The 25994-nt window shown below is 42.7% G+C and overlaps 1 protein-coding gene across 4 annotated transcripts in view; it reads right to left on the bottom strand.

Annotated features, from left to right (window-relative positions):
- GRIK1 (glutamate ionotropic receptor kainate type subunit 1) overlaps window positions 1-25994 on the bottom strand; it is a 323076-nt gene that overhangs the window by 83494 nt on the left and 213588 nt on the right. For all 4 annotated transcript variants that reach the window (XM_066370386.1, XM_066370384.1, XM_066370387.1 and 1 more), the window contains exons 4-6: window positions 24784-24965; window positions 11042-11095; window positions 6761-6934 (exon numbers count right to left, since the gene is read on the bottom strand). In XM_066370386.1, coding sequence (XP_066226483.1) covers window positions 6761-6934; window positions 11042-11095; window positions 24784-24965 — 410 coding nt within the window. The remainder of the gene's footprint in view (window positions 1-6760; window positions 6935-11041; window positions 11096-24783; window positions 24966-25994) is intronic.

The raw sequence follows: 25994 nt of genomic DNA, 5'->3' as shown, positions 1-25994 counted from the left end.
CAGAGTTGAATGTGTTATGACATAGAATAATCTTTGGAGATATTTTTGGTACATGAAGTTTTAATAAATGCTTCATAGTTACAAATATCAAAGAGGAAGATAGACAAATAGATAGGAAGAAAAAACTCACGAGTTTCAATTTTTTAACCGTCTCACATTATGCATTCACATGGGTGTCTGTGGATGCGGGTTCGCACAAAAATGACTGTTCAGGGCTGTAGGAAATTCACCCTGGAAAACAGCGGGACAAGCATACAATTTTGGAGAATGCAATTCTGTAATAGTGACGGCATTCCCTAAATATTAGTTGTGGTTAGTGTACAGAAAATTATTGATATAACATTATTGAGTTAGAATAGTCTTTGTGTTCACTAATCATACCTATATCTCATTTATAGGAGCTCTCCTAAAACTTTTATGAAACTGTTTCAAGACTACAAGAATATTTTTTCTTTAACATTGTGAGTCTTAGTAGAAGCTCAATTTATATTTATTTAGTGCAGTAATTCCTTTATCAAACATGTATTTATTGACGGCCTGCCTTACGCCAGGCATTCTCCGTGTCGGGGCTAGAGCAGAGCAGGAAAGACCAGGTCTTGGTCCCCGGGGAGTTTATATGCATGTAGGGAAAGGCGCCAGGCAAAAACAGCAAATTACAGCGGTGGAGTAATTGGTTGTGAGGGCTATGGAGAAAGTGAAGCAGGTGAGGGCAGAGAACAATGGTGGGGGATGTATGTTGTGCAGTGTTCACAGAGGCCCTTCTGGCGAAGAGTCTAGGTGGTGGTGATGAAAATGAATGAGAGACAGAGACCCAGTGGGATTGGAACCACAAAACCTTTTACCTTGGAGGTAGAGAAGAAAGACTTTGAGGACAGAGGCAACATGATGAGAACAAAAGTTTGTTAGCACTAGCTCCAGGTGTGGGGACACAGAGAGATGTGCTCTCTTTTGGCGAAGGGTGGGATTACCTTTTTGTTTTCTAGCTACATAATTTATTAGATGCCATAGGTTTATACATTTTTAAAAGTTTTAGTAGTAAGCCTGTAATACAGATTTATAAAAAGAATAAAGAACCTAATTTGTAAAATAATGTTAATGTCAACAGGGGTATGTGGGTCCAGAGAGATTTTGGTTCTCATTAACTATTTTTAATTTAAAAAAGAATCAAAATTATGGTCGACATACAACATTATATTAGTTTCAGGCGTAAAATATGGTGATTCAACATTTATATACCTTATGGAGTGATCATAATAAGTCTAGTAACCATTTGTCGCTGTACCTAGTTTTACGATATTATTATAAGGCAATATTGAATATGGTAATATCTCATTGTGGTTTTGAGTTGCATGTTGCATTTCCCTGATAATTAGTGATGTTGAGCATTTTTTCATGCATCTATTGGTCATCTGTGTGTCTTCTTTGAAGAAACATTGATTCAAGTTCTCTATTTTTTTTTTTAAAGGTAGTGTTTGATATTTTTTTTTTTTACATTTTTTAATTTTTTATTTTATTTATTCATTTTAGAGAGGAGAGAGAGAGGGAAAGAGAGAGAGAGAGAGAGAGAGAGAGAGAGAGAGAGAGATAGGGGGGAGGAGCTGGAAGCATCAACTCCCATATGTGCCTTGACCAGGCAAGCCCAGGATTTTGAACCGGCAACCTCAGCATTTCCAGGTCGACGCTTTATCCACTGCGCCACCACAGGTCAGGCTCAAGTTCTCTATTTTTTAACTGGATTTTTTTTTTTTTTTACCATAGAGTTGTATGATTTCTTCATGTATTTTGAATATTTACCCCTTATTGGATATATTCAATAGCAAAGATCTCTTTCCATTTAGTAGGCTGCCTTTATGTTTTGTTGAGATTTGTGCAAAATATCTTTAGTTTGGTAAAGTCCTATTTATTTATTTATTTATTTATTTATTTATTTATTTATTTATTTATTTATTTATTTATTGCTTTGTTGTCTTTGCCCTTGGAGACAAATGCAAAAAGAATATCAAAGTGTTTATTGCCTATGCTTTTTCTTCTAGGAGTTTTATGGTTTCAGGTCTTACATTTAAGTCTTTAATCTATTTTGAGTTTGTTTTTGTATATGATGTAAATTTTCCCCAAACCATTTATTGAATAGACCAGTGATAGTCATCCTGGTCCCTACCACCCACTAGTGGGTGTTCCAGCTTTTATGGTGGGCTGTAGCGGAGCAACCAAAGTATAAATAAAAAGATAGATTTAACTATAGTAAGTTGTTTTAAAAAGATTTATTCTGCCAAACTTAGTAAAAATCCGACATAAAGTACTTGGTAAGTAATTATGATTATATGCTTTAACTTGCTGTAACTCTGATTTATAAATTATATAAAGTAAAGTTACTTCCCTACTTTATAAATCACCATTACTGTGGAACCGGTGGGCGGTTAAAAAATTTTACTACTGACAGAGATACAAAAGTGGGTGGTAGGTATAAAAAGGTTGACTGTCCCTGGAATAGACGGTCTTTTCCCCATAGTGTGTTCTTGCTTCCTTTGTCAAATATTAACTGCCCATAAATGTATGGGTTTATTTCTGGGCTCTCTGTCCTGTTCCATTGATCTATATGTCTGTTTTTATCCCCATACCTTGCTGTTTTGATTATTCAATATTTTGTAGTATAATTTGAAATCAGGGAGCATGATATTTCCAACTTTGTTCTTTCCCCAGATTGCTTTCACTGTTCAGAGTCATTCATGGGTCATATAAACCTAGGATTATTTTTTTCTAGTTCTCTCAAAATTGCCTTTGGTATTTTGCTAGGAATTGCAATGACTGTAGATTGCTTTGGAACTATGAACACTTTGATGATGTGAATTCTTTCAATCCATAAGCACAGATAATCCTTCCATTTATTACATCTTCTTCAACCTCTTTCACCAACATCATAGAGTTTTCAGAACATAGTTCTTTCACCTCTTTATTAAATTTATTCCTAGCTATTTTATTCTTTCTGATGCAATTCTAAATGTAATTGTTTTCTTCATTTCTATTTCTGGGAATTTGTTATTAGTGTATAAACACACAACAGGTTTATGAATATTTAGTATCCTGCAACTTTACTTAATATATTAGTTCTAATTTTGGGGGGGAGTTGAAATCTTTGGAGTTGAATAGAAATAGTATCATGTGACCTTCAAATAATGAGTTTTTCTTTTTTCTTTTTAATTTGGATGCTTTGAATTTCTTTTTCTTGTCTGATTGCTGTAGCTAAGACCTCCAAAACTATGTTGAATAACAGTGGCTATCCTTGTCTTGTCCCCAATTTTAGAGAAAAAGATTTCAGCTTTTCACTGTTGAGTATGACATTAACTGTGGGTTTATCATATATAGTCTTTATTGTGTTGAGATATGTTTCTTCTGTACCCTCTTTGTTGATAGTTTTTATCATAAAAAGGATATTGAATATTGTCTAATTCTTTTTTTTCTGCAACTATTGAAATAATCACATAGTTTTTATTCTTCATTTTGTTTATGTGGTCTGTCATGCTGATTGATTTGCAGATACTAAGTCATTCTTCCATCCCTGGAATAAATCCTACTTGATCATAGTATATGATCTATTTAATGTATTGATAAATTCAATTTGCTAATATTTTGTGGGAATTTTTTACATCTATGTAAATTGGTCCATAATATTCTTTCTTGTAGTGTCTTTGTTGTATTTGGTTTTGGTCAGGGTAATGCTGGCCTCATAGAATAAGACTTTGAATACTTTCCCTCCTCTTCAACTTTTTGAAATAGTATAAGAAGAATCAATATTAATTATTTTTTCAGAGTCAGGTAGAATTCACCTGTGAAGCCTTCTAGTCCTAGACTTTTGTTTGTCAGGTGTTTCTTGATTACAAAACCAGTTTTGCTACTAGTCATTGGTCTACTTTAGAGATTTTTTTCATTTCTTCCTGATATGGTCTTGGAAGATTGTATGTTTCTAGGAATTTGTCCATTTCTTCTGTGTTGTACAGTTTGTTGCTTTCTCTGTTTTCTGTGGGGCTGATTGTCACCTTTTCTATTTCATTTCTGATTTTAATTATTTTGTGAGCTTTTTCTCTTTTGTTCTTGCTGAGTCTGCCTAAAGGTTTATCAGATTTGTTTATCTTTTCAAAAAAACAGCTTTTAGTTTCATTGATCTTTTTATTATATTATAGTCTTTATTTTATTTACTCTGCTCTGATCTTTATTATTTACTTTCTTCATCTCCTGTTGGCTTTGTTTGTTTTTCCTTATTTTCAGTTACTTTAGGTGAAAGGTTAGACTGTTTATTTTACATTTTTCTTGTTTCTTGAGGTAGGCCTGTATCCCTGAATTTCCCTCTTGGAACTGTTTTTGCTGTGTCCAATAGATTTGGGATCATTGGTTTTCATGTTAACATCTCAAGAAATTTTTTCCCCTTGATTTCTTCATTAAGCCATTGATGGTTTTTAGTGCCATATTGTTTAGCCTCCATGTGTTTGTGTATTTTTCCCCATATTTCTTCTTGTAATTGATATCTAGTTTCATAGTGTCATGATTGGGGAAGATGCTTGACACGATTTCAATCTTCTTAAATTTGCCAAGGCTTGTTTTGTGGTCTGACATACGCTGCATGCCGGAAAATGTTTTTATGCACTTGAAACGAATGTGTGTCTGCTGTTTGGGAGTAGGGTGTGGGGTGTGCTTTCTGGACTCAGCAATCAATTCCCTGGATGCCTTTGAACTTTCCCTTTGACTGTTCTGTGAATCCGTTTCCCACACCCCCATGTCAGCCACCTTGTGTGGGAGCAGAAAGAACACAGTGAAAAGCACATGGCCACTTTGGGTAAATGAAGATCAACGTTGTGCTTTGCAGGTACCATTTCCAAGCTGTATTGAAGGCCCATGGGGTCTGACATGTAGTGGGCACTATGTTCTACCATTGTTTGGAAATTGTATTGATGTGACCTGACATGGCTGCCCTGACATGGCTGCCGTAGCCACTTTTATAGACCCCTAGGGAGCCACCCTTCTCTATTATGATAAATACTCACCCCCTTTCTATTGTTTATAATAATAACAACAACAAGAGCAACAACAGAGCCTGAGGACCCCTTTCCTAGGTGACATGACAAAAACAACGTTCAGGTAGAATGGGACCTCTTCCACCCATGGGACTTGGTGACTCGGCTCTGCATACTTCCTGCCCCCAGGTCACTGCCAGCAGCCCTGGGAGGCACCTCCTGCCAACCTGACTCTGGCATGAATCATGTCACTTGGTCTCCCTTGCTCAATGGTTTTCTTTATCTTGGTCACTGGGCACAAACTTTCTTGTTGGCTCAGCACAACCAAACACAATGCATGCTTATTCTTGATCAATAAAACCAGACTTGTGATGAGTATTTATTGTCTGGAGTAAACCCACACCTGCATTAGCATGACTTCAAGCTAACTCTTTTAGTGCAAATAACAATGATGTTAGATTTCAACCTGTGATGAAAATCTTACAGGGAATTGGAGGTGGACTAAGAATTTGAAATGTATTTGAATTTACTGGAATTACAAATCCAAAAGAAGAGAAAACCAAGGTATCACTTCTCCTCCGCCAGGCTTCCCCACTTGCCTAGTTCCTCTCCGAAGCCCGCTGTGTCTGGGGCTGTTCCTGTGGCCTCCCTCACAGCTCATTCCAGGTCACTGAAGGCTCACTGGTAGCAGAATGCTTTCCAGCCTCATGACTCCCATCCCTGTCTGTGTGAAGAGCTATTTCAGGCTGAAAAACAGCCAGGGACCTTGATCATGGGATCATCTAGAACCACTTCATTTGTTCATTCATTTCTTCTTTTAATTTGTTCCTCATAACAGCAAGAAAAGGAGATAAGAGAAATAACACCCCAAGTTCATTTCTCTGTGAGATGGTGTCTTTCAGTTATTGGTAAATTGTGTCTTCAAAGCAGGAATGTTTCTTCTGTTGATAAGAACAGAGGATGAAATACTACACCAATTTAAAGTGCTATTACCTGCCTGCATTCCCAATATCTTTTCCCTTAGATGACACTGCTCCTGCACAGAAAGCTTTTTAAAAAATATTCCTGCTATTTTCTTCATCACACAGGGAGTCTCATTAGAGAAAATGCATGAGGGGGCGGGGTGGCAATGGAAGGCGGATGGCATCAGGGACAAGCTCAGGGCGAGGCAGGTGCAATTTATCTGCTCAGCAGAGACACTCTCCTGGGTCAGGGGTGACAGCATCTGCTCCACAGGCAACATGTGGCCCGTGTGGTGCACCATGATGTCTGCAGAGGCGCACGTTCCTCGGTGTCCTGGATGGGGAGGGTGGGTGCCACCATGGGTGCAAATCTGCGCTTTGCATTGAGCACCCCCCCATGGAGGTGGGGCAGAGTCAGGAAGGCAGATGGGCCCTGTTTAGCTGTCACAGGTGGGGGTCCCCCTCTTCTCAGGGCCATGATCCCTGCGCAAAACTCTCTCCATGTGAACTTGCTTGGTTTCTGCTGTCTCCATTTGGCTGACGGGAGTGGCTGCTCTTTTACCTATTTTTATCTGAGACAAATACAGTCAGAAAGCCAAAAATAGCTGTCTTTGATATAAACATGCATGGGCTTTCAAAAACCTAAAAAGCTCCCCCTTCTTCTCCCTCACATGGGTTGAAACACAGGTTTTACGCATTCTCATGCCATAGAAGGAGGCAAGTGAGACTCTCAGCCAAATCCCTAAGGGAATCAAACATTTTCTCAGAGGATTTGATTTTAAAACTACTCACTGTCATCATGCCATCCAAAAGGCCGGTCTCAGGCCGGGGCGGGGCCTGCAGTCTCTCCATGGACCACCGCTCGATGATGGAGGACACATGAGGGTTGTCAACGTTAAGTAGCCGAAACCCGGTCATGTTGACACCACTGTACCTGTAGAGTCCCAGATCCAAGGCAAACAGGTCCTGTGCAGCAGGAGAGACAAAAGAGCAGAAAGAGGTAATGCTTTAATGTTTGTGATGCAAAACAGTCAATGATTGCAGAAGCAACATGTGGATGGAAGCAAAACTGATAGCCATTGTCACGTTGTTTCTATAGAAGTGCGTTTCCCCTCTGACTGCTAGGGTTTGCGCAGTGGATAGAGTGTTGACCTGGGACACTGAGGTCGCAAGTTTGAAAGCCCAAGGTCGCCAGCCTGAGCGGAGGGTCATTGGCTTGAGCATTGGATCATTAACATGATCTCATGGTCACTGGCTTAAGCTCCCCCTCCCCTCCTGTCAAGGCACTTATGAGAAGCAATCAATGAACAACTAGTGCTGCAACTACGAGTTTATCCTTCTCATCTCTCTCATTTCATGTCTGTCTGTCTGTCTTTCTGTCTTTAACGCTAAAAAAACCCTCCAAAAAGTTTATTTCATTTCCCATTGGTTTTCATTTGCACGATTGCTGAGAAACTCCAAGGCAGTAAGGAGTTTTTATCTTCATCTAGTTTTTTACAGTGGTGTTGGAGTTTGGATGAACCGGAAGAGGAACTTGGCTATCAATAATCACATGCCCTTGGGCACAGGATGCGACATTCAAGAAGTTAGAGGAGTCTGTGTCTAGGACAGAGTCACTGAGTAGTGGGCTGGATTTTTGTGTCCATTGAGTTCAACGCTTTTATTTTGTCAGTAAGGAAACTGAAGTTCTGAAGGTGATGTGACCACCCACAAAAGACCAACCTGTCAGTGGCAGTACCATCCCCCACGATCACACCCTCTGTCCCCATCTTGGGAAGGAGTTAAACTTTCACAGGAAGGTCCCTCTCAGAAGGAAATCACAGCATTCCCCCAGCTCGCTGAAAACAGGCCAAGTCTCCTACAATAAGGGCATGAACAGTGCTCACTGGACACAGGCTCAGAATAGGAACCGAAGGCACCCTTCCTAAAATGAGCTGGGGTACCCGGTCTTTTGGGTATGAGTATTTTCACCATAGAATATGCTCCCTCCCTTTCTGGTCATCGTTCTGAAAAAGAGCTGATGCACCCGGTATTTTCCTCTACACATGAGGCGGAGTGGACACCACAAGTGTGTGTGAGTCGATTCACATTTAAACTCATGCAATAACATCACCTTTTTTCCCTTATATAAAAGGGCTAGACTGTAAACTGTATGATTAAAATATATACCCCACTTAAGTATACACCAAGCTTTCAATGTATCATTTAACAGGAAAAACAGCTCCCATAAACATTTCTGAACACAGTGTGTAACTGGGTTATGAAGTTCCCAGTGAGACCGTCCATCCCTTCTCTGCGATGAAGCTGGTACCAGACAGAAGGTGTGTCAGAAGCCCTCCAGGATCTGTTTGTAGAGCTGCACACAGTGTGCTCATCTGAGTGACTCCTTCCTGCCTTGCCACCGTCTCTGAGGTGGCCTCGGGTCACACAGCAGAACTCCAAGAGCTCAGCTCTCTTCTCCTCGCTCAACACTGCCTCTTAAAATGCTATATTTTCCCCCTTTCTCCGAGTCATTCTCTTTTTTAAGCTTTGCTAATACTCACAGGGAGGAATGGTAACAATGCCAGAGCAAAGCGAGGCAAAATTCAGGTAAAACCAAAGGAAAAAGCACATACAAGTACATTTAAAGCATAACTTCCTTTATCACACTCCATAAACAGAAGGAAAGTTACTCAAGCCTCAGGAGGTAAGACAGAAACTTCTAGAATGCCTATGGAGTCTCTCATGGGTGTAATGGCACATCAATTGATGAGCTACAATTAACACACCAGATATGTACAAAACCAGGGTGGCTACCCACTGAGGTTTCTGTACAAGGGAGAGCATGGGACGTCCACTGTAAAGCCAGTAACCAAGGCCATCATCACAGCCGCCTGGCCCATGAAGGTTTGCATTGGATTCAGACAGTTGGTAAAGAAATAACGAAGCCAAAAACTGGTGGGTCATCATCTTTAATCCTAGCTTGCACCCGGCAGGCAAAAAATACACACAGTGGGAAGACACTTCCCTTTCCATTCAGGGCTCCCAAAACCACTGACTTATCCAGGTTTCTTAGAATCAAAGGTTTCTAGCTCACCAGCCTTATTCACCTCTGTTTCCTATCTCTTTCTCTCTGCACAAACTCTGCACTAACTGGCTTCTCTTTCAGCATTCTGTCATCTTGGCTGCTTCTCCTGGCCTCCTCCATGTGGCCTTTCTCTGCTCTCCCCTCTAATGCTAATCTCAGGAACCAAGAGAGCAAGCTCCCAGTCTGCCCTACTGTATAGTGCAGAAATCAAAACCTTTAATCCAATATACAAAATAGGGAAGTCTCTAATACAAAGTCACTTATCTGAGGCATGATGGGATTGCACCAACCCATATCACAAAGGGTGGGAAAGGCCTAGTCCTAAAACCAAGCCCCAGGCTACAAGGATCCTGCCTGCCCACAGCCCGCTCCCAACACACATTAATATCACCTGGGCAACAGGCTTTCACGTGGGCAGTACCATCTTTAACAAAGTAAGTATAATATATTTTATCTGCCCAACATCCACAGTCTGGTTTTCAATGTCCTTTGTGGGTGAAGGTGAGGGAACCAGGAGTGTGAGGACAGCCTGTTCTCCCCCCCTCCCGCCCGCTCCCCCATGGGTCTCCATGAAAGACCAGCCTTCTTAGGCTCTGTTGTTCCTGTTCTTTCTTAAATGTCAAAAACCCAGATGTTAGGGGTGTGTCCAGCTGGGGAGGACAGACCCTCTGAGGCAGATGGTCGTGTCGCCTTGAGTGAACCCAGGTGCTCGTGAGGGCGAGGAAGGGCTGTGTTTGGGAAGAGGACAAGGTGGTTCTCACTGTTCCTCGATTCCCCGACAGAGGAAATAATCAGGATGCCAACAAGGGCGGGATGGCCACGGAAACAGAAACTGATTTCAGAACGTCCAGCCTGTGCCCCATTCCCCTGCCCAGCGTTCAGAGCATTCCTGGTTTGACAACTGCCCCCAGTGTCCATCTCATGATGTCTCTGTACCCTCGAATCTCAGACATACTGGGGTCAGAAGTATGTGTGTGGCAGCTGCCTGATCCTCGTTCCAAATTTCTCCATTTTTCTTACTCACCAGCTGCCTGGCTGCTTTTATTTGAGAAAAGGCCATATTCCTGAACCTCCCAGAATCCGAGTCGATTTAGTCAGCTCACCTCTACCGATCAGAGGAGGCTGGTTCTGTGTTTCCTCCTCATGTAAGAGAGTGTGTGAGGCTGAGTTTTGAAATTGATTGAGAGCTATTACATTATTTTGCTGTGTTAAATTCCCTAAAGCAGTCTTCCTAGATCTGAATAATCTCTCAAAATTTAAGGCATTATAGTTTTATTGATTTAGTTTTTAAGTTCTCAGTCTTAGAGTCATGATTTTTCTTACATGCAGAGTGTTCAATGTGCAAAGCGTCTCCCAAACTACGCTTTTTAATGGTCTTCAAAACACCTGATGGGTGCCCCCCCTGCCTAACCCAGGTATCTCCTGGACACAGATGGTTGTTGAGCCACCGCAGAGCATGGAAGGCCATGACACGGGTCACTGTGCCTTAATGCACATGGAAAATGTGATGATGCCTCTTTACAACAGTCTGCCCTTTGACAGTTTCTACGTGACGGAAGTTTCATTTTAATGTCTTTCCAGTTCACATGGATTGATGGTAGTTAAAAAGAAAGGAAGGGAAGGGAGCGAGGGAGGGAAGGAGGGAGGAAGAAAGAAAGAAAGAAAGAAAGGGAGGGAGGGAGAGAGGGAGAAAGAAAGGAAGTTAAGAAGGAAGGGAGGAAGGAAGAAAGGAAGGAAGGAAGGAAGGAAGGAAGGAAGGAAGGAAGGAAGGAAGGAAGGAAGAAAGAAAGAAAGAAAGAAAGAAAGAAAGAAAGAAAGAAAGAAAGAAAGAAAGAAAGAAAGAAAAAAGAAAAACTTTTTTGTAACATTTTAGGATTTCAAGGATTCTTGGAAAAATCAACCAAATTTTCATGACAATATTCTGCTTTTGAGACCCTTGGGGCTGACTTAAAAATACCTGGAGGTGTTTCCCATTATGTGGACGCATTTATCCCGTATGTGCTTACCAGGGTTGTGAAAAAGTAGTGGTAATACTCCGTCATCATGCCCATGAACAGAATCTGCAACAGAAATGAGGGGGAAAGGCTCAGAAACAGGACTGTGATAAGAAACACAATTCGTGGGGTGACTGCAATAGTTTGGGAACACGAAACAGGGAGGAGCTCTGAACATCCACAAACTCAAGAAATGAGAAAGTAGAAATGCATCAATGTCCAGTGTGAGGCTAAGACCCTCACTACTGACCTCTGTCCAATGCTTTTTCAATATACTGTGCTTGATCGATGATCAAATTTAAAAATAGTTCGTGTTGAACCAATCTGATACTTGGAGTTGTCCCTAGTGGCAGAGGGGTTGCTGTCCCCACCTGAGGTTTCTGAGTCACCCTTTGCTGAGGTATATACACTTTATCAGTCCTCCTGGCTTTAGTCCTTATCACAATGCCTGGAAGTGGAGCTCATCACACCTGAATTAGCGATCCTGGTCTGTAGATGTTCTTAAATGAGGATTTATAACTAAGTGAATCTCTGAAACCTCTCTTCCCCCTTCCCTCCCTGACCTTCCAGAATGAGTGGAGGAGAAGAGGATCTGTACACACAGATGGCAGGAAGGGGGTGTTCCCATACACACATCATGTGGTCTCTTCATTCTGATGCTCAGTTACCTACTAGGCATCTTGCTAGCTCTAGACAGTCTATAAGCTCTCTTTGTATTTGGTGAGGAAGGGGAAAGAAAGGAGGAGGCTGGAAGGATGAGAGTTTTTGGCAGAGGTAGTTTATTAACTGTGAACACACTGTGGGATTCCTGGAAGTGTTATCCACTGAGAAGAAAAAGTGCTAACAGTCCCGAGATAAACCATTATTTCTACGTCACTTGAATCAAGGTGAGCACAGTCCTTGGGCAGGTCCTCCAAAGGACTGTCTGAGTGCCTGCTTTGGTCTTTGTACAGAAATAAATGGAGAGGATTCAGATACCAAACTTCATAGGTGGGTTTTCCCATGACTCCAGTCCACCGTAGATGCAAATGAGAATTGTTGCTGGAGGCTTAGTGTCAGGCATTCTGACTCCATCACAGAGGTATCTTGAGTTAGGAGCTGGGAGTCTTGTGTTTCCAAGCAATGGCTGAGAAGCACAGTTCTATGGAAACATGTCTATTTGTGCTAAAGAACAAAGACTTTTCATGAGTTTGAGTGAAAAGATGGATTGAATAGGCCTGGGAAGAGGCAACCTCATCATCAGAGGTCTTGGAAGGTACCTAGGATATGTAAACTAAAGTGATTTTTCAAGAGAGGGATAAAGAATGAAGAGGGTGGGCGGTGATGGCATAGGACATGCTGGCCCAACACTGCTGTGTCTTCTGCTAACATGGAGACCAGAGACATAGTTACTGGAAGCGTGATGTCATGAATAAAAGGCAGATGACAGGAAACACTCCCTATGCATCATGAGCTCACGGCATGGAAGTTACTCCTACAGTGATAACGAGATCTGGTGCACAAAGGATTCTTCAAAAGGTGGAACTGCTCTAGGACCATCAATAACACGGAAAGCCGGGCTCAGCAATGTCTTGTTATCTGGTCTCTTATGTCATTGAAGCAGAAAGTGCTGCCCTGCTGAGGTCAGTCAGGAATCCACTGTTTCACTGCAGTCATTAGATTGCATAACTGCAGCCAAGGTGAGCTCTTGAAAGGGAACTAGACACATTTTATGACAAGATATAGAGCTGAACACTGAGTTTTAAAATATTGTTTCTGGAAAAGAAACACAAAGGCACCGAGTTTTCAGCTTTTCACCTGGGCTGAGATTTATTTGTAAAATTCATTATGGAAAGTTTGACCACCGATTGAGGCTTGAACAAAAAAAATTGATATTGCTGTAGTGATATGCAACACAAATGTCTACGACATGACATAAAAAATATAACACGTCGGTGAGGGAGTAAACATGTCACCCTTGGATAATACATTTGAACTTGAATGCCTGTCAGCTTAAAATAAGTAACAATATAGGATAATAGACACAAACCTGTGGCAGCCACAAACCAAGACCCTATGGAAAACACACAAAAGATAAAGAGAAAAGAACCCAACAAACCATGAAGGGAAACCAGCAAACCCCAAAGGAGATCAGTCAAAGGAAGGAACAAAGAAGAATGACAAAACGAAGGAGCAGAATGACGATGAGTACATACTCGTCAGTGATTACTTAAATGCAAGTGAATCAAATACTCCATAATAAGACACGGGGTGGCTGAACAGTTTAGGGAATGTGACCCATCCATATGCTGCTTATAAGAGACTCACTTCAAATTGAAAGATGCAGGGACTAAACGTGGAGGGATGGGAAAGAAATTGCATGCAAATAGAAATGAGCCCTGGCCAGTTGGCTCAGTGATAGAGTGTTAGCCAGGCGTGTAGATGTCCTGGGTCCAAATCCAGGTCAGGGCTCACAGAAGGGCCCATCTGCTTCTCCACCCCACCCCTTCTTGTTTCTCTCTCTCACTCTCTCCTCCTCTTTTCCTATAGCCAGGGCTCAATTAGGGTGAGTTGGCCCTGGGCGCTGAGGATGGCTCCATGGCCTCTGCCTCTGGTGCTAAAAAAATGGCTCTTGTTGCAATGGAGTAAAGGCCCCAGATGGGCAGAACATAGCCCCATGGTGGGCTTGCTGGATGGATCCTGGTCAAGGCGCATGCAGGAGTCTGTCTCTGTCTCCCCTCCTCTCACTTAATTTAAAAAAAAAAAAAAAAAAAAAAGGAAAACAAAGTTGGTGTAGCAATAAGTGTATTGGCCCCAAAAGGCTTTAAAACAAAGAATATGAAAAAAGACATTACATAATGATAATGAGGTCAGTCCTCAAAAAGCCTATAACAATCACAAATATCCCGGCAGCCAACGCAGGAGCACTGGAATAGAGACAGCAGTCATTGCTGAACATAAAGACAGAAGCTGTCAGTGACACAATAGAAGCAGGACTTATACCCCCCTCACATCCATGGATTAAACCACCCAGACAGAAAATTAATAATAAAACAAGGGCCTTAAATGCCCCATTAGACGTTTATAGAAAATTTCTTTCAGAAGCTGAGTAAAATTTTATTTCGAGTAGACTTGGAAAATTCTCCAAGATAGATCAGATATTGAGCCAAAAAAATGTCTCAATAAATTCAAGAAGGTTGATATCTTGTTCAGCATCTTTTCTGATCATAGAGGCAAGAAACTAGACAACAACGTTAGGAAGAAAACTGGAAGAAGCAGAAACACCAAATACATGGAGACTGAGCAACATGCTTCTAACAACCAAGGAATCAAAGAGGAAATCAAACTCTATCTTGGAAAGAAAAGAAAACACAACTTCTCTAAATGTATAGGCTGCAGCAATATCAGTTCTAAGAGGAAGTTTGTGGCTATTCAGGCTTAAGAAACAATAAACATCTCAAGTAAACAATCTGACTCTACTCTTAAAGGAATTAGAGAGAGAACAAACAGAACACAAAGTAAATGGAAAGAAATAATAAAGATTAGAGTGGAAATAAATGAAATAGATTAAAAAAAACAATAGAATAGATCAATGAAACTAGAAGCTCATTCTTTGGAGAGATTAACAAAACTGATACCCCTTAAGCCAAACTCATCAGGAAAGGAAGAGAGCCCAAATAAATACAATCTTAAGTGAGAGAGAAGTTACAAATGGCACCACAGAAATACAAAGGATCATTAAAGAACACTGTAAACAAGGAGATGCCACCAAATTGGACAACCTAGAAAACATGGACACCTTTCTTGTGGCATACAACCTTCTAAGACTGAACCAGGAAATAACATTGCTCACAAAAATTAGGGGATATTTCAAAATGAATACTCCAGTACTTGCTGCCTTTTATATAGTGCATTTTTACCAATGAAATAAAAGTTGGTTTTGCATCTCATTTGCATAACCGAACAACTTTTTTTGACTTGTCGTTTGCTTTTATGATGTTCTTGTTTAATAAAAAAAAAATCAGGGTTACAGGGAACAGAGGGACAGCTGTCAGAGGGAAGGGGGATGAGGGGATGGGATCAGAAAAGGTGAAGGGATTAATAAAATTATATATATATAACACAGAGATACAGATAACAGGACAGCAAATCCCAGAGGGAAAGGGGGAGGAAGTTAGGGGAGGGAGGCAAAGGGGGTGTAATGGGGGACACAGGGGTGGGGGTGAGGGAGTTATATTGAGTGGGACACTTAAATCCATGTTAACACAATAAATTAAAATGAATAAAAATTTAAAAATAAATAAAATACTTTTTTTTATTGCTTCATACTGATTTTGAAATATCCCGGAATTTTGTGAGCAGTATAAAAAATCTGAACGGGCCAATTGCTAGGGATGAAATTGAAGCAGTAATCAAAACACTCCCAGCAAACAAAAGCCCAGGACCAGATGGCTTTGCAGGTGAATAATATGTGTGATGATTTTTTTCTTTGTAAATCAACCATTCAACTAATTACTTTTATTACTATTTTGTTGTAATGCCTGGAGGCAAATATTCATTTGATATACCTCTCATTTAATGTTAAAATGAGTTACAAAGATGCAGTGAGTAAACAGCTCACAGGTCTGTGGCATCCAGCGCGGAAAGGACGCCTGGTCCCTGCATGGACACCTTTTCTTTTTTTTTTTTTTTTAATAATAATTTTATTTTTTTAATGGGGTGACATCAATAAATCAGGATACATATATTCAAAGATAACAAGTCCAGGTTATCTTGTTGTTCAATTATGTTGCATACCCACCACCCAAAGTCAGATTGTCCTCTGTCACCTTCTATCTTGTTTTCTTTGTGCCCCTCCCCACCCCCTTTCCCTCTCCCATTCCCCCCTCCCCCCCGTAACCACCACACTCTTATCAATGTCTCTTAGTTTCACTATTATGTCCCACCTACGTATGGAATAATACAGTTCCTGGTTTTTTCTGATTTACTTATTTCGCTTCGTATCATGTTATCAAGATCCCACCATTTTGCTGTAAATGTTCCGATGTCATCATTTCTTATGGCTGAGTAGTATTCCATAGTGTATATGTGCCACATCTTCTTTATCCAGTCATCTATTGATGGGCTTTTTGGTTGTTTCCATGTCCTGGCCACTGTGAACAATGCTGCAATAAACATGGGGCTGCATATGTCTTTACATATCAATGTTTCTGAGTTTTTGGGATATATACCCAGTAGAGGGATTGCTGGGGGACACCTTTTCTTTAGTGGACTAGAAAAACCTCTTTGCCTGACTTTGCTACATATTGTGTTCTGAATCCTCCCTTGAATTCACGGGACGTGGAAGTCCTGTGACATCTAGCCAGGGCGGTCACTGACCTGTCAACTTTGATGACTCTATAGAACCCAGGTGCATGAGAAACTTCCAGATAAGAATAAAGCCAACAGCGCCAAAGGTGGTGCTTTTTAGACATCGTCTTTATAATGCTGTGGCCCGGAACCCTGTCATCTAATAGCAAGTGGACTTTATAGATGAAAGTGTCGCAGTCACACAATGATTTTTTTCTCCCTATGTTGACATTTCAGCTAAAAGTCATTAAGGGATTAAGAAAATGTCATATCAAGATAAATGTCAGTTTTTCAAATAACAAGTATAATCATGATATGGGGAGTTTTCTAACAGTTCTTTGCAAAACTGACTTTTTCCTAAGAGACACAACCTCCCTGAACTTTGATGCTGTCTGTCCTGGTCTGCTGGGCTGGTCAGGGCGCTGAGCAAGGCAGTGCACTCTTCCAAGACGGTATTGTCAGGGACCAAGTCTGGCTCTGTTTAAATCACTTTTAATGGCACAAAGCACATCACATCACACACCTAATATGTAATAATGTGGCTATCAGCATTATTTGTATTGATGGTGTGTTCCCCCAAATGGCTCCCACTAACACTTTCATTTAATAGTACTATGGTTCCTAACAGAGTTATCCTTACTAAATAACCCTATGACACCACATCATTAACTTAGGTTGATAGACAGGATAACCCAGCCCTTTCATTGACATTGCGTATCTATAACAGTGGTGGTACTGAGTACCCATTCTTCTTGATTTTAGAAGCCCTATAGTGTAGACAATTCTCTCACTTGCCCCAAATTTGCCTGAAGGTGATCCTTTTGAGGGAGACAGAGTCATGCAGCCATTGGACAGTGGTCTTGCTGGGCTCGTGAGATAGTCACAGCCTGGGAAAGCCATCATGACTCTGGGTCCTCTTTTGAGGTTTTTTGCTTTTTGAATGACTTTATTATGTCAATATAACTGATAACTGTCAAGCTTAGAAAGTAATTATTTATATCATTGTTTATGAGTGTATCAGAATCTCCATAAAAACTTTAAAAAAATACCAATGTATATACCCCACCCTAAATATTCTAGTTTATTTGGTACGGAGTGTGTTCTGGCATTTCTATATGTTAAAAACTCCCCAGGTGATACTTCCATGCTGTCGGAGCTGAGAACTGCTGACTTACATTTTACCCACACTCATATATTTAAGCCATCGCAATAGTGATTATAGATAGCTATCCTTTGCCGATCGCTATAATGTATCCACTGCTGTGACAGGTTCTGTATGTACTATCAGGAAGGAGGTGTTATCCTCAGTTTACAGATGTGAAAAAAACTAGTTAAACCATTTGAACCAGGTGTGATTTCAAACCTGGACTCTTTGTGCTCTGTCAGCACAATAAGTGCGTATGGTGGAAAGTCAGTAACTTGCACCAGGTCCTCCTGGATTCCAAGGACCCAGCTAAGACCACAGGCTGCTGGGTGAGGACAAACTCAGAACCATGGGAGCTGGAGCTTTCTCTTCAGGTGCGGACCTGCCACACTGGGACCACTTGCTAAGCTGCCCACCTTCTTTCTGAGGGAGCCTCTTGTCCAGAGAGCAGGATCCAGCTGTGGACAGCTGTGCCTTGGGGGTGGTGCAGGTGCTGGGAGGAGTCTCCCTCACTCTGCCCCTTTCTGTCAGAACCTCAAACCTACATTACTCTTCAATGACCTCTTTTTGGGTATTAAAATTGATTGAATCCTAATTTTAAATCCCTTTGGTGATGTTTTGGAATAAATTTAATTTCCTTAACAGAGTCACTTTTCATTAAGAAAGGACAGTTTATAAAAAAAGCATACCTGTAACATCTTTTTTTTGTTAAAATTAAATAAAAGATACAATAACAGACACTGTATATTGATGTTTAGAGGCAGAGAACAAATGATACAGCATCATGAACAATGTGTCCTTCATTCTTATCAACGTGGGCTGGGGAGGCTGCTCAGGAATTTCACACACGAGAGCTTTAGGTCAGATATTTATTTAGCATGGACAGTTTTTGAGACTCTGTGGAAGGTGAGTGGGGAGAAGGTAGGTGGGGGGCTTGTGACTGAGAGACCAGTTGTTCTATTTGGAGGAATATGATGAGGGAGATGGACAAATAGGCTGAATCAGAGTCTGGTGGACTCCTGGGTTTCTGGCTTGCGAGACCGGATGGTGTTTCTAGTCACCAGCACAGAAACAGGAGGAGGGACGGTTGGTTGGAGGAAGGGCGAGGAGGAAGATGCAATGTGGTAAGTGTGGCACAGAGATTTCTGCTGAGAGGAGGTATGGGAGGTGACGCAGTGATGGTTAGGACTGGGGTCACTGTGCCACTCAGGTGGTTTTCCTATGGACAGTATCACTCATGATAATGAGGATGACTGTCTTCAGCATGTGGACTATTCTGTGCACCACTGGTGGGCTTGGGGCCTTACAGATATTGTCAAATTGAATTCTCTTCAAATAAGAATGAAGTGTGTACTATGACACTCCCATTTGACAGGTTTTGCAAGTAATAAATCTCTAGGTCATATACTAAGCAACCTCACTAATATATTGGAGTTTTTCATGGTATTCTATCTGCCTTTGCCCGGGCCCAGTCTTCAGCGCATGGAAAACATCCGATCGCGTTAGTGGAATAGATGGTGAAACCCACATCTGACAGAGCGCCCCATGACAAAGGGTTTGGCCAACAGTCATGAGGAAAGAGAGGAGAATCCTGCTGGTAACATCTTGTGTTGATGATGAACTCTGATAGAACCTATGGCTCCTTTCCTCTGAAAAAGCCACTTGAGATTCACTGTCCTGCTTAGACTTGCTTTGTGTGTAGATCTTCACATTTTTCACTGGGTTCCTTCTAAACTCCTCCACTTCTATTGCAAGAATAATTCTCTTTATCATCTATTACTGTAAAATTCTGATGTAGCTGGGAAGCAAGTGCTAGAGCATTTCTGAGGCATAGACGTGATTTTTATTACCAACTCAGATTGAAAGAAATCTAAGTCCTTTCCCAAATAAACAATTTGGAGATTTATTGAGACTCCTCAAGTAGGTATCCTACACATTAAAACCATGGATAGATTTCAAACCCCCTTGGTAAATTGTTGGTTATCCACAGAAGTCAATAAACTCTTGTGCATGTTTAATAACCTACTCATATCTAGGAACTGTTACCAACAGCAAACTATGTGCTCGGGAAATGTAAATCAATTTTAATATCAGCCAGAGAGAAACCTAATTACAATGAGAATGTGCCATCAAAATAATTACATAATATGCTACAAATTATCACCCAGTTAGTGTAGGTAGAGATTCATTATTGTTATGTTGTGTGGATTTATCCAATGTAATGAGCTTACCATGAGTTCACTGTCTCAGAGAAGACCACAGGACTCTGGGAACTTTAAAAAGAGAATGAGTTGCTTAATGACCTATTTGTTTGAGAGCCCACTAAGTGTAAGGTGGCGTCTACATTCTCTATGTCTGCACCAGTAAGGAGATTCTCGATCACCTGTGTGCACAGAAAACCAGAGCTGAAGGCAACGATAGAAGGATTGGAATCCAACAGTTGGGGTGACTTGCTCAAAATAGTGTGCCTAGAGGGTCTAAGAAACTCAGGTCGTAGGCACGTTAGAATCTGGTTTGCAAATCATACATCCTGGAAGCTTCCTGTTTCTCCTGTGTAACTTGTGGGGTATTTTGCAAGGATAAAAAATGTTGTCCCAGTCAAATGCATGGCATACTCCGGCACACAGTGAGCGTCCGACAAATGGCAGTCTGTTTATTCTATTGCGGGAGACGCAGACTTCGCAGCTGGCTCTCACAACATTCCGTCTGAGACTCTAGTCACAGTTCCTTATTGCATTAGAAATTAGCAGCATGGTCTCTAACCTGTTGGTGGACACTGGAGAGCTATTCTCACTACATCCACTTTTAAGGTCTCTTTGCCTCAGGGGGCAGAGATTGGAGTTTGCTATTGTTGTTTTCACGTATGGTATCTTTTCCTCTTTTACTCAGTGCTCCACAAGTTTGTGTCGAACAAAAGAATGAATTTCTCTCCTATGTGCCTCACACCCTCCCCACTCAGCCATGGGATTCTTGACATAATCAGTGTTTCTTGAGGACTCAATCAACTGGAGATGATTGGGTGTTGGGGAGGAATATGGACTGTCTGTAATTCAGGAACTTCAAAGCATAACTGAAATGTGTTTCAGGGTTCGTTTCTACGAGAATCAGTTGCTATCTTGGTATACACAACAGTAGCTGAAGAGAGTATTTCCTTCCATTCCTTAAATCCGGAGATGAGTTTGAAATCCCAGACTAGCTAGCTGCTTGCTGGCTTTGTAACCTGGGGGAAGTGATAAAATCTCTGAGCTCCACTGGCATCTTGAATATAGAATTTTCTCATCAAAGTTAAATGAGTGGTGTATTTCATCTGCTTAGCACAGTGCCTGGCATATAGCAAGTGCTCATTAAAATGTAGCTCCAAAGGTCTTTGGCCTACTCTGTGTGCTGATGATTAGAAATGATGGTCCTGGAGATCTGACCTAGTGGGTGTAGATTTCAAACGCAGGCTTGGTGTTTTCTGTCCTGGTGAGGACTGGTGACATGATAATGTGACACGAACCATCTCTCTGCCTCTGTTCACCCTACTCACAGCCTTTGGTCGCCACTTACACAAGCAAAGAATCAATGCACAATATCATCTGATTAATCAACACAGCCATTGCACCGCTGAGCACAGGGGAGCCAGGCATTAAAAAATACATTTTTCTTCCTGGCCTTTTTTTAATGTTAATTAAAAGAAAAGAAAAAATATAACAGTAGAGAACGCAGTATGATTCTAAAAACTATTTCAGTGCTCAAATGTTTTATGGAGACAAATAGCTCAATTATGGCACAATATCCATTGCCACAGTGTGGTGAGCTCCCTGCTCGATGACCTTGTTCATATAAACGAGCCAGCAGGTTCTCTGTGTTGAAAAGAATGTGTTCAGCTCACCCACCGGCTTCCTGGGGCTGAGGGACTGCCCTGCCTGTGCACCCTCCCTGCTGACTGAGAAGCCTCCCACCGCCTGCCCACTGGAGAACCGACAGCAGTCCACCTGCTGTGCATGAACAGTGACTGGTTTCTCCACGCGGTGATGGATGGGAAAGCGACTACACAGTTCTCCAAAGAGGCAAATCAGTCTTCAGGAGGTAGAACCGTAGGCTCGAATGCATTGCAGTTCTTAGTGATACAGACCCTCGGGGCTAGCATGAAACTTTCCTTTTGAGGAAACTGAGGCACAGAGGAGCGACTTGCTCAAACATGCTCGGTGGAGCTGAGTGCAGCCTGCCACGTGGTAGGAGGAAGGTGATGCTGGAGGTCACGACTGAGAGGTCCCAGCTGGGTGGTTCATTCATTCACCCATTTCCTTTACTTACTCACTGCTGCAGGGAGGACATACTGTGTCAAATAGTGAGGTAGGTTCCGGGGGTAAGGGGGAATGAGAGGGCTCTGGCCTTCTGCAGGGTGGTGGGGTGCTGGTGACAAAGGGGCCACTGTCCTAGATTCATTATGTTTCCATTGCACTTACACAGCAGCAAGGGACAGCACGGCCACAGGAAGTAAGAGGGGCTGCTGCCCCTGTGTCCCTCTCAAGGCCATCAGGACGGCTCAGCTGCGGGACTCTGGGGAAGAATGTTCCAGCCACTGAAAGCTGCATGTGGAGAGGCAGTGATGTGGAATAAGGACGGGTGTCCCAGGTCCAGCTGAGCATTTCTGTCAGAGGCCAGGCGCTGTCACAAAGGCTGGAGACAGGCTGGATCAGGTCATGCTGGCCATGGATTTCTGTGTTGAGAGCAGGCTCAGCCCATGGGAAATGAATTAATCCTCTCTCTGAGCCTCAATTTCCATTTGCAAAATAAGGGCAATATCAGTTATATTAAGGCTCCCTGTGCTGATTGGAGGGGGTGGGCATCTGTCACCCAGAAACCACATTGGTCTTTCTACCCTTGCCTCTTTCTTAAACTCTCCTCCCACCAGCAGGGCCTCGGTGGACTGACCCTCAGTAGGAGCGGGCAAGGGTGTAGCGTGGTAGCATAAAGAACTGGACAGGGGTGTGGTGGGATGTGGGAGTGGGGGGAGCTGGGTTTTGCATGTGGGGGAGGAGGTTCAGACAAGGGAATGGCATGTCAGAGAAACACGAGGCAGCAGGTGCACAGGGCAGGTACACGGGGAGTGGAGAGGGTGCCAGGTGCCCCGCGGGGTCCCCCGGTGCCACGGCTGTCCTGCTGCGCTCAGACTGCGGAGACTGGTGGAGGCAGTTGGCTCCCACGAAAGTCCCAGGTCTCTGCAGCTCAGTCATGTCTTGACATTTGAATTTCTAACTAAGTTTTGGGAAACAACTTTTCAGTCTCATCATATGGTACTTGTTCACTGTGAATAAAACTAATCACTTGGTTGGAGCTTTAGCGTGCCCAAGAATAACTAACTATTGATAGACTTTCCCTAATTTTCACTTTTAGCAATGTCAAATATCTTCTGTAAAGTGTGTTTAATGTTCTTTTTTTATCACTAAAAAGTGGTGAAATGTTGTGAAGGTACAGGGGAATGCAGGGAAGTCATGAAAAATGGGTGCGCGTGCGAGCGCTTGCGCACGCACGCGCACACACACACATACACATACACACACACACAGCCAGTTAACTCTGCTGGAAAAATCTCAGCAGTGATTTTAGTCACTAAAGAAATGGAAGCTGTTAATACTGATTTAAACTAAGTGGTAGTGTTCTTCCCAGAAATCATGGATGCCCACTTCAGAATGAAATGTGTGTCCGTTCACAGGTGCATGGGTGCACAGACCCCAAGACCAGGTGGTCAGGAGACCATATTGCAGTTTATTGTGTGGGGCATAAGCCTGCCTGGGCCTCAGTTTTCCCACTCTGCAGTGGGAAGGCCATGTTACCACAGGCAGATGTGAGATCGTGGGAGCCACATACACTACTCCAGGAATCCTCATGAAATTGGCCCCGGGGCCCTCAGTGAAGGAGACGTCTGTTTCTTTCCTTCCCTTGCTCAGGGAAAGGAGATTGGTCGAGTGGTGGCTGGAATCAGGACCCTCACTTCTGCTCCACATCCTCCTCAGCACACCTGCAGGGAGGGGGTTCTCCATTCTTGTTTCTATAGTTGTTGACCAGGGCTCATGGGGAAAGTGAGACTGGATCTCACAGAGGACTTGACCAGAATAAGGAAGTCCTGGGGTCTTTAATATCACTTTCAATTGATAACAGCTTCTTGAAGGGTCAAGTAAAGCCCCACCAAGCCCACCTGGTCTCTGTACGACAAAGGCACCCATTACCAGTCAACCACACAGCACCACTGACCTTCACCCCAGAAAGTGCGATAACAGCCTGTGTCCTTTTCGAGAAGGACATCACCTGATGCCTCTTAAATGCACCCGTTAGGTCATATAAATATAACCAGGCTATTTTAGGCTATTTTTCTTACTTTTCCCCCAATTCAATCTCCTGATATTTTATTGATGCTTCTGTTCGAAGCGCCTGGTCAGCCTTTCCCACTGCCTGTGGCTGGACCACAGCTTCTCCATCTCAGCATGTCTGCACTCTGGGCGACATAGTACTTTGTTGCCAGGTACCTGGTGCATTGTGGGATGTTTAGCAGTGTCCCTGGCCTCTACCTACCAGTAGATACCTACCCAATATAATAATCAATAGTCTCCAGATGTTTCCAAAAGTCCCTGAGGGGGCATATCACTCTGGGTTGAGAACTAGAGGTTGACGCTTTGTGCTTTTTATTTATTATTATTTTTTAATTCTGAATTTTCTTTCCAGAGCATCAGACCAACGTTATCACTTAAAGTGCTCAGGAAGTTTCCTCTGCTGTGGTTATGACCATCCTTAATATTACCAACATCTTTCACTTACATGAGACTTCACAGTTTATCAAGTGTTTTCACCCACATTGTCTTTGGACATCTTCCCTGTGATTGTCCCACTGCCCTTCTGCTTGGAATCCTGCGTGTCAGACAAACCACGTCGCCCATGAGGGAGATGTACATAAGACAAGTCAGGCACTGTGTGCACAAACCAGGTTCAGCCCTTTCAACATATGTAGAAAATACAAGAGATGCTTAATCATATTGCAATGGCACCCTCTCCTCTTCACCTGTGCAGAGGCAGGATCTACCTACGCCCGATGTGCACACAGATCCACCTACAGCTAGCTACAAAGCGACAGAGGCTTCAACAACCCAACCCCCCCCCCCCCGAGCCATTGGCTCTTTAAATGGGGTTCTGAAAACAACGATTTCCAGCCTAACCTGGCAGCTGAGTGAGACCAGACGACATTTCTGAGGCGGAGAAGTCAACCTTTCCCCTCCCTTCGCTTCCTCCCTTCCCCTCTCACCTGCTTCAGGATCTCCGCGGCTGTTTCGTGAGAACAGTCGAAGATCACGTAGAACTCCTTGCCCTTCTTCATCTCCTTGAGCAGAGGCTTGGCGTCCTTGTTCCCGGAGGGCAGCTGCCGGATTTTGATTTTGATGTTGTACCTGGAGGGGGCTTTGATGAGTTCCTGCAGTCGAATCAGACCTGGAAAAGTCCAAGGAACAGCCAAACTCACATCGTTCCCAAAACACGTCAAGAGGTCCCCTGCCCCAGGTCACTCTGTTGATGACTGATTTGTCCCTCCTCGCCCTGGAGCAGGACTGTCTGTGGGTACAGTGGGCTGAGAGGCATCGTTTTCCACACACATTTTGAACTTACTTGGATGCAGTTGTCCTCCTTAGTGTATGGCCAACAACACCGCATAGGCTTAACAAATGAGGTCGGTACCTCTAACCCTTGTGTAAATACAAAGAGTCTTAAAGTTTCCAAAGGGGCTCCATGAATGAGATTACACCTGCTCCCTTAAAAAGTCAGTAAGATGCTAGAACTCCTTGGAGCTGTAAACCTTGCAAGCCTTTCACCGAGGATTTCTTTATATGCAACCACTGTTTGCCAGCTAATTAGTCCAGCAGCTCTAGGTAATAGCCCAGTTCTCAACGTATAAGCAACTTATGCACAGCTCCTTATTTTCTCTTCCTAACATGGTGGCATGGTGAATGGGGAGATTGTTTTTTGATTAAAAAAAAGAGAGAAACCACAGAATTTTCTGAGACTATGATGATAGAAAGCAGAAGCACCGTTCTTTAAAAAACCCACTATCGGTCCTTGTAGGAAAGTATAAACAGCCAAGTAAGTTGACAGAGAGCGTGTGATCTGCCACAAGTAAGACTCTGCTGAGCTGCATGGTTTTCCACAGACGTGCCTTCCTGGGCACGACACACAGTTCCACGAGGCTGCACCTCCTCCCCGACCAGCAGCTGTGGCTGTGCTGTGGCTCCGTCAACAACTCCTTCACGTTGGAAAATGGACTTTTTTTTTTTTTTATTACACAGCTCTATGCATTCAGGATTTGTCAGCCCCAGGGAACCACAGGAAACAGCATCATCAGTATTCGGGTGGAAATGGTGGCGTGCCCTGTGGGAGCTGCAGCGTGGCTGCCAGCTGCCTCTGGGCTTAATGCATGCCCTTCGTTTTCTGGTGGTTAGTTTTCCCCCAGCAGACACTTTTTTTTTA

Source organism: Saccopteryx leptura, chromosome 2, assembly GCF_036850995.1.
Source record: "Saccopteryx leptura isolate mSacLep1 chromosome 2, mSacLep1_pri_phased_curated, whole genome shotgun sequence".
Lineage (NCBI taxonomy): Eukaryota > Metazoa > Chordata > Mammalia > Chiroptera > Emballonuridae > Saccopteryx > Saccopteryx leptura.
Note: the sequence above shows the minus strand (reverse complement) of the source record. Positions and strands in the feature narration are given on the sequence as shown.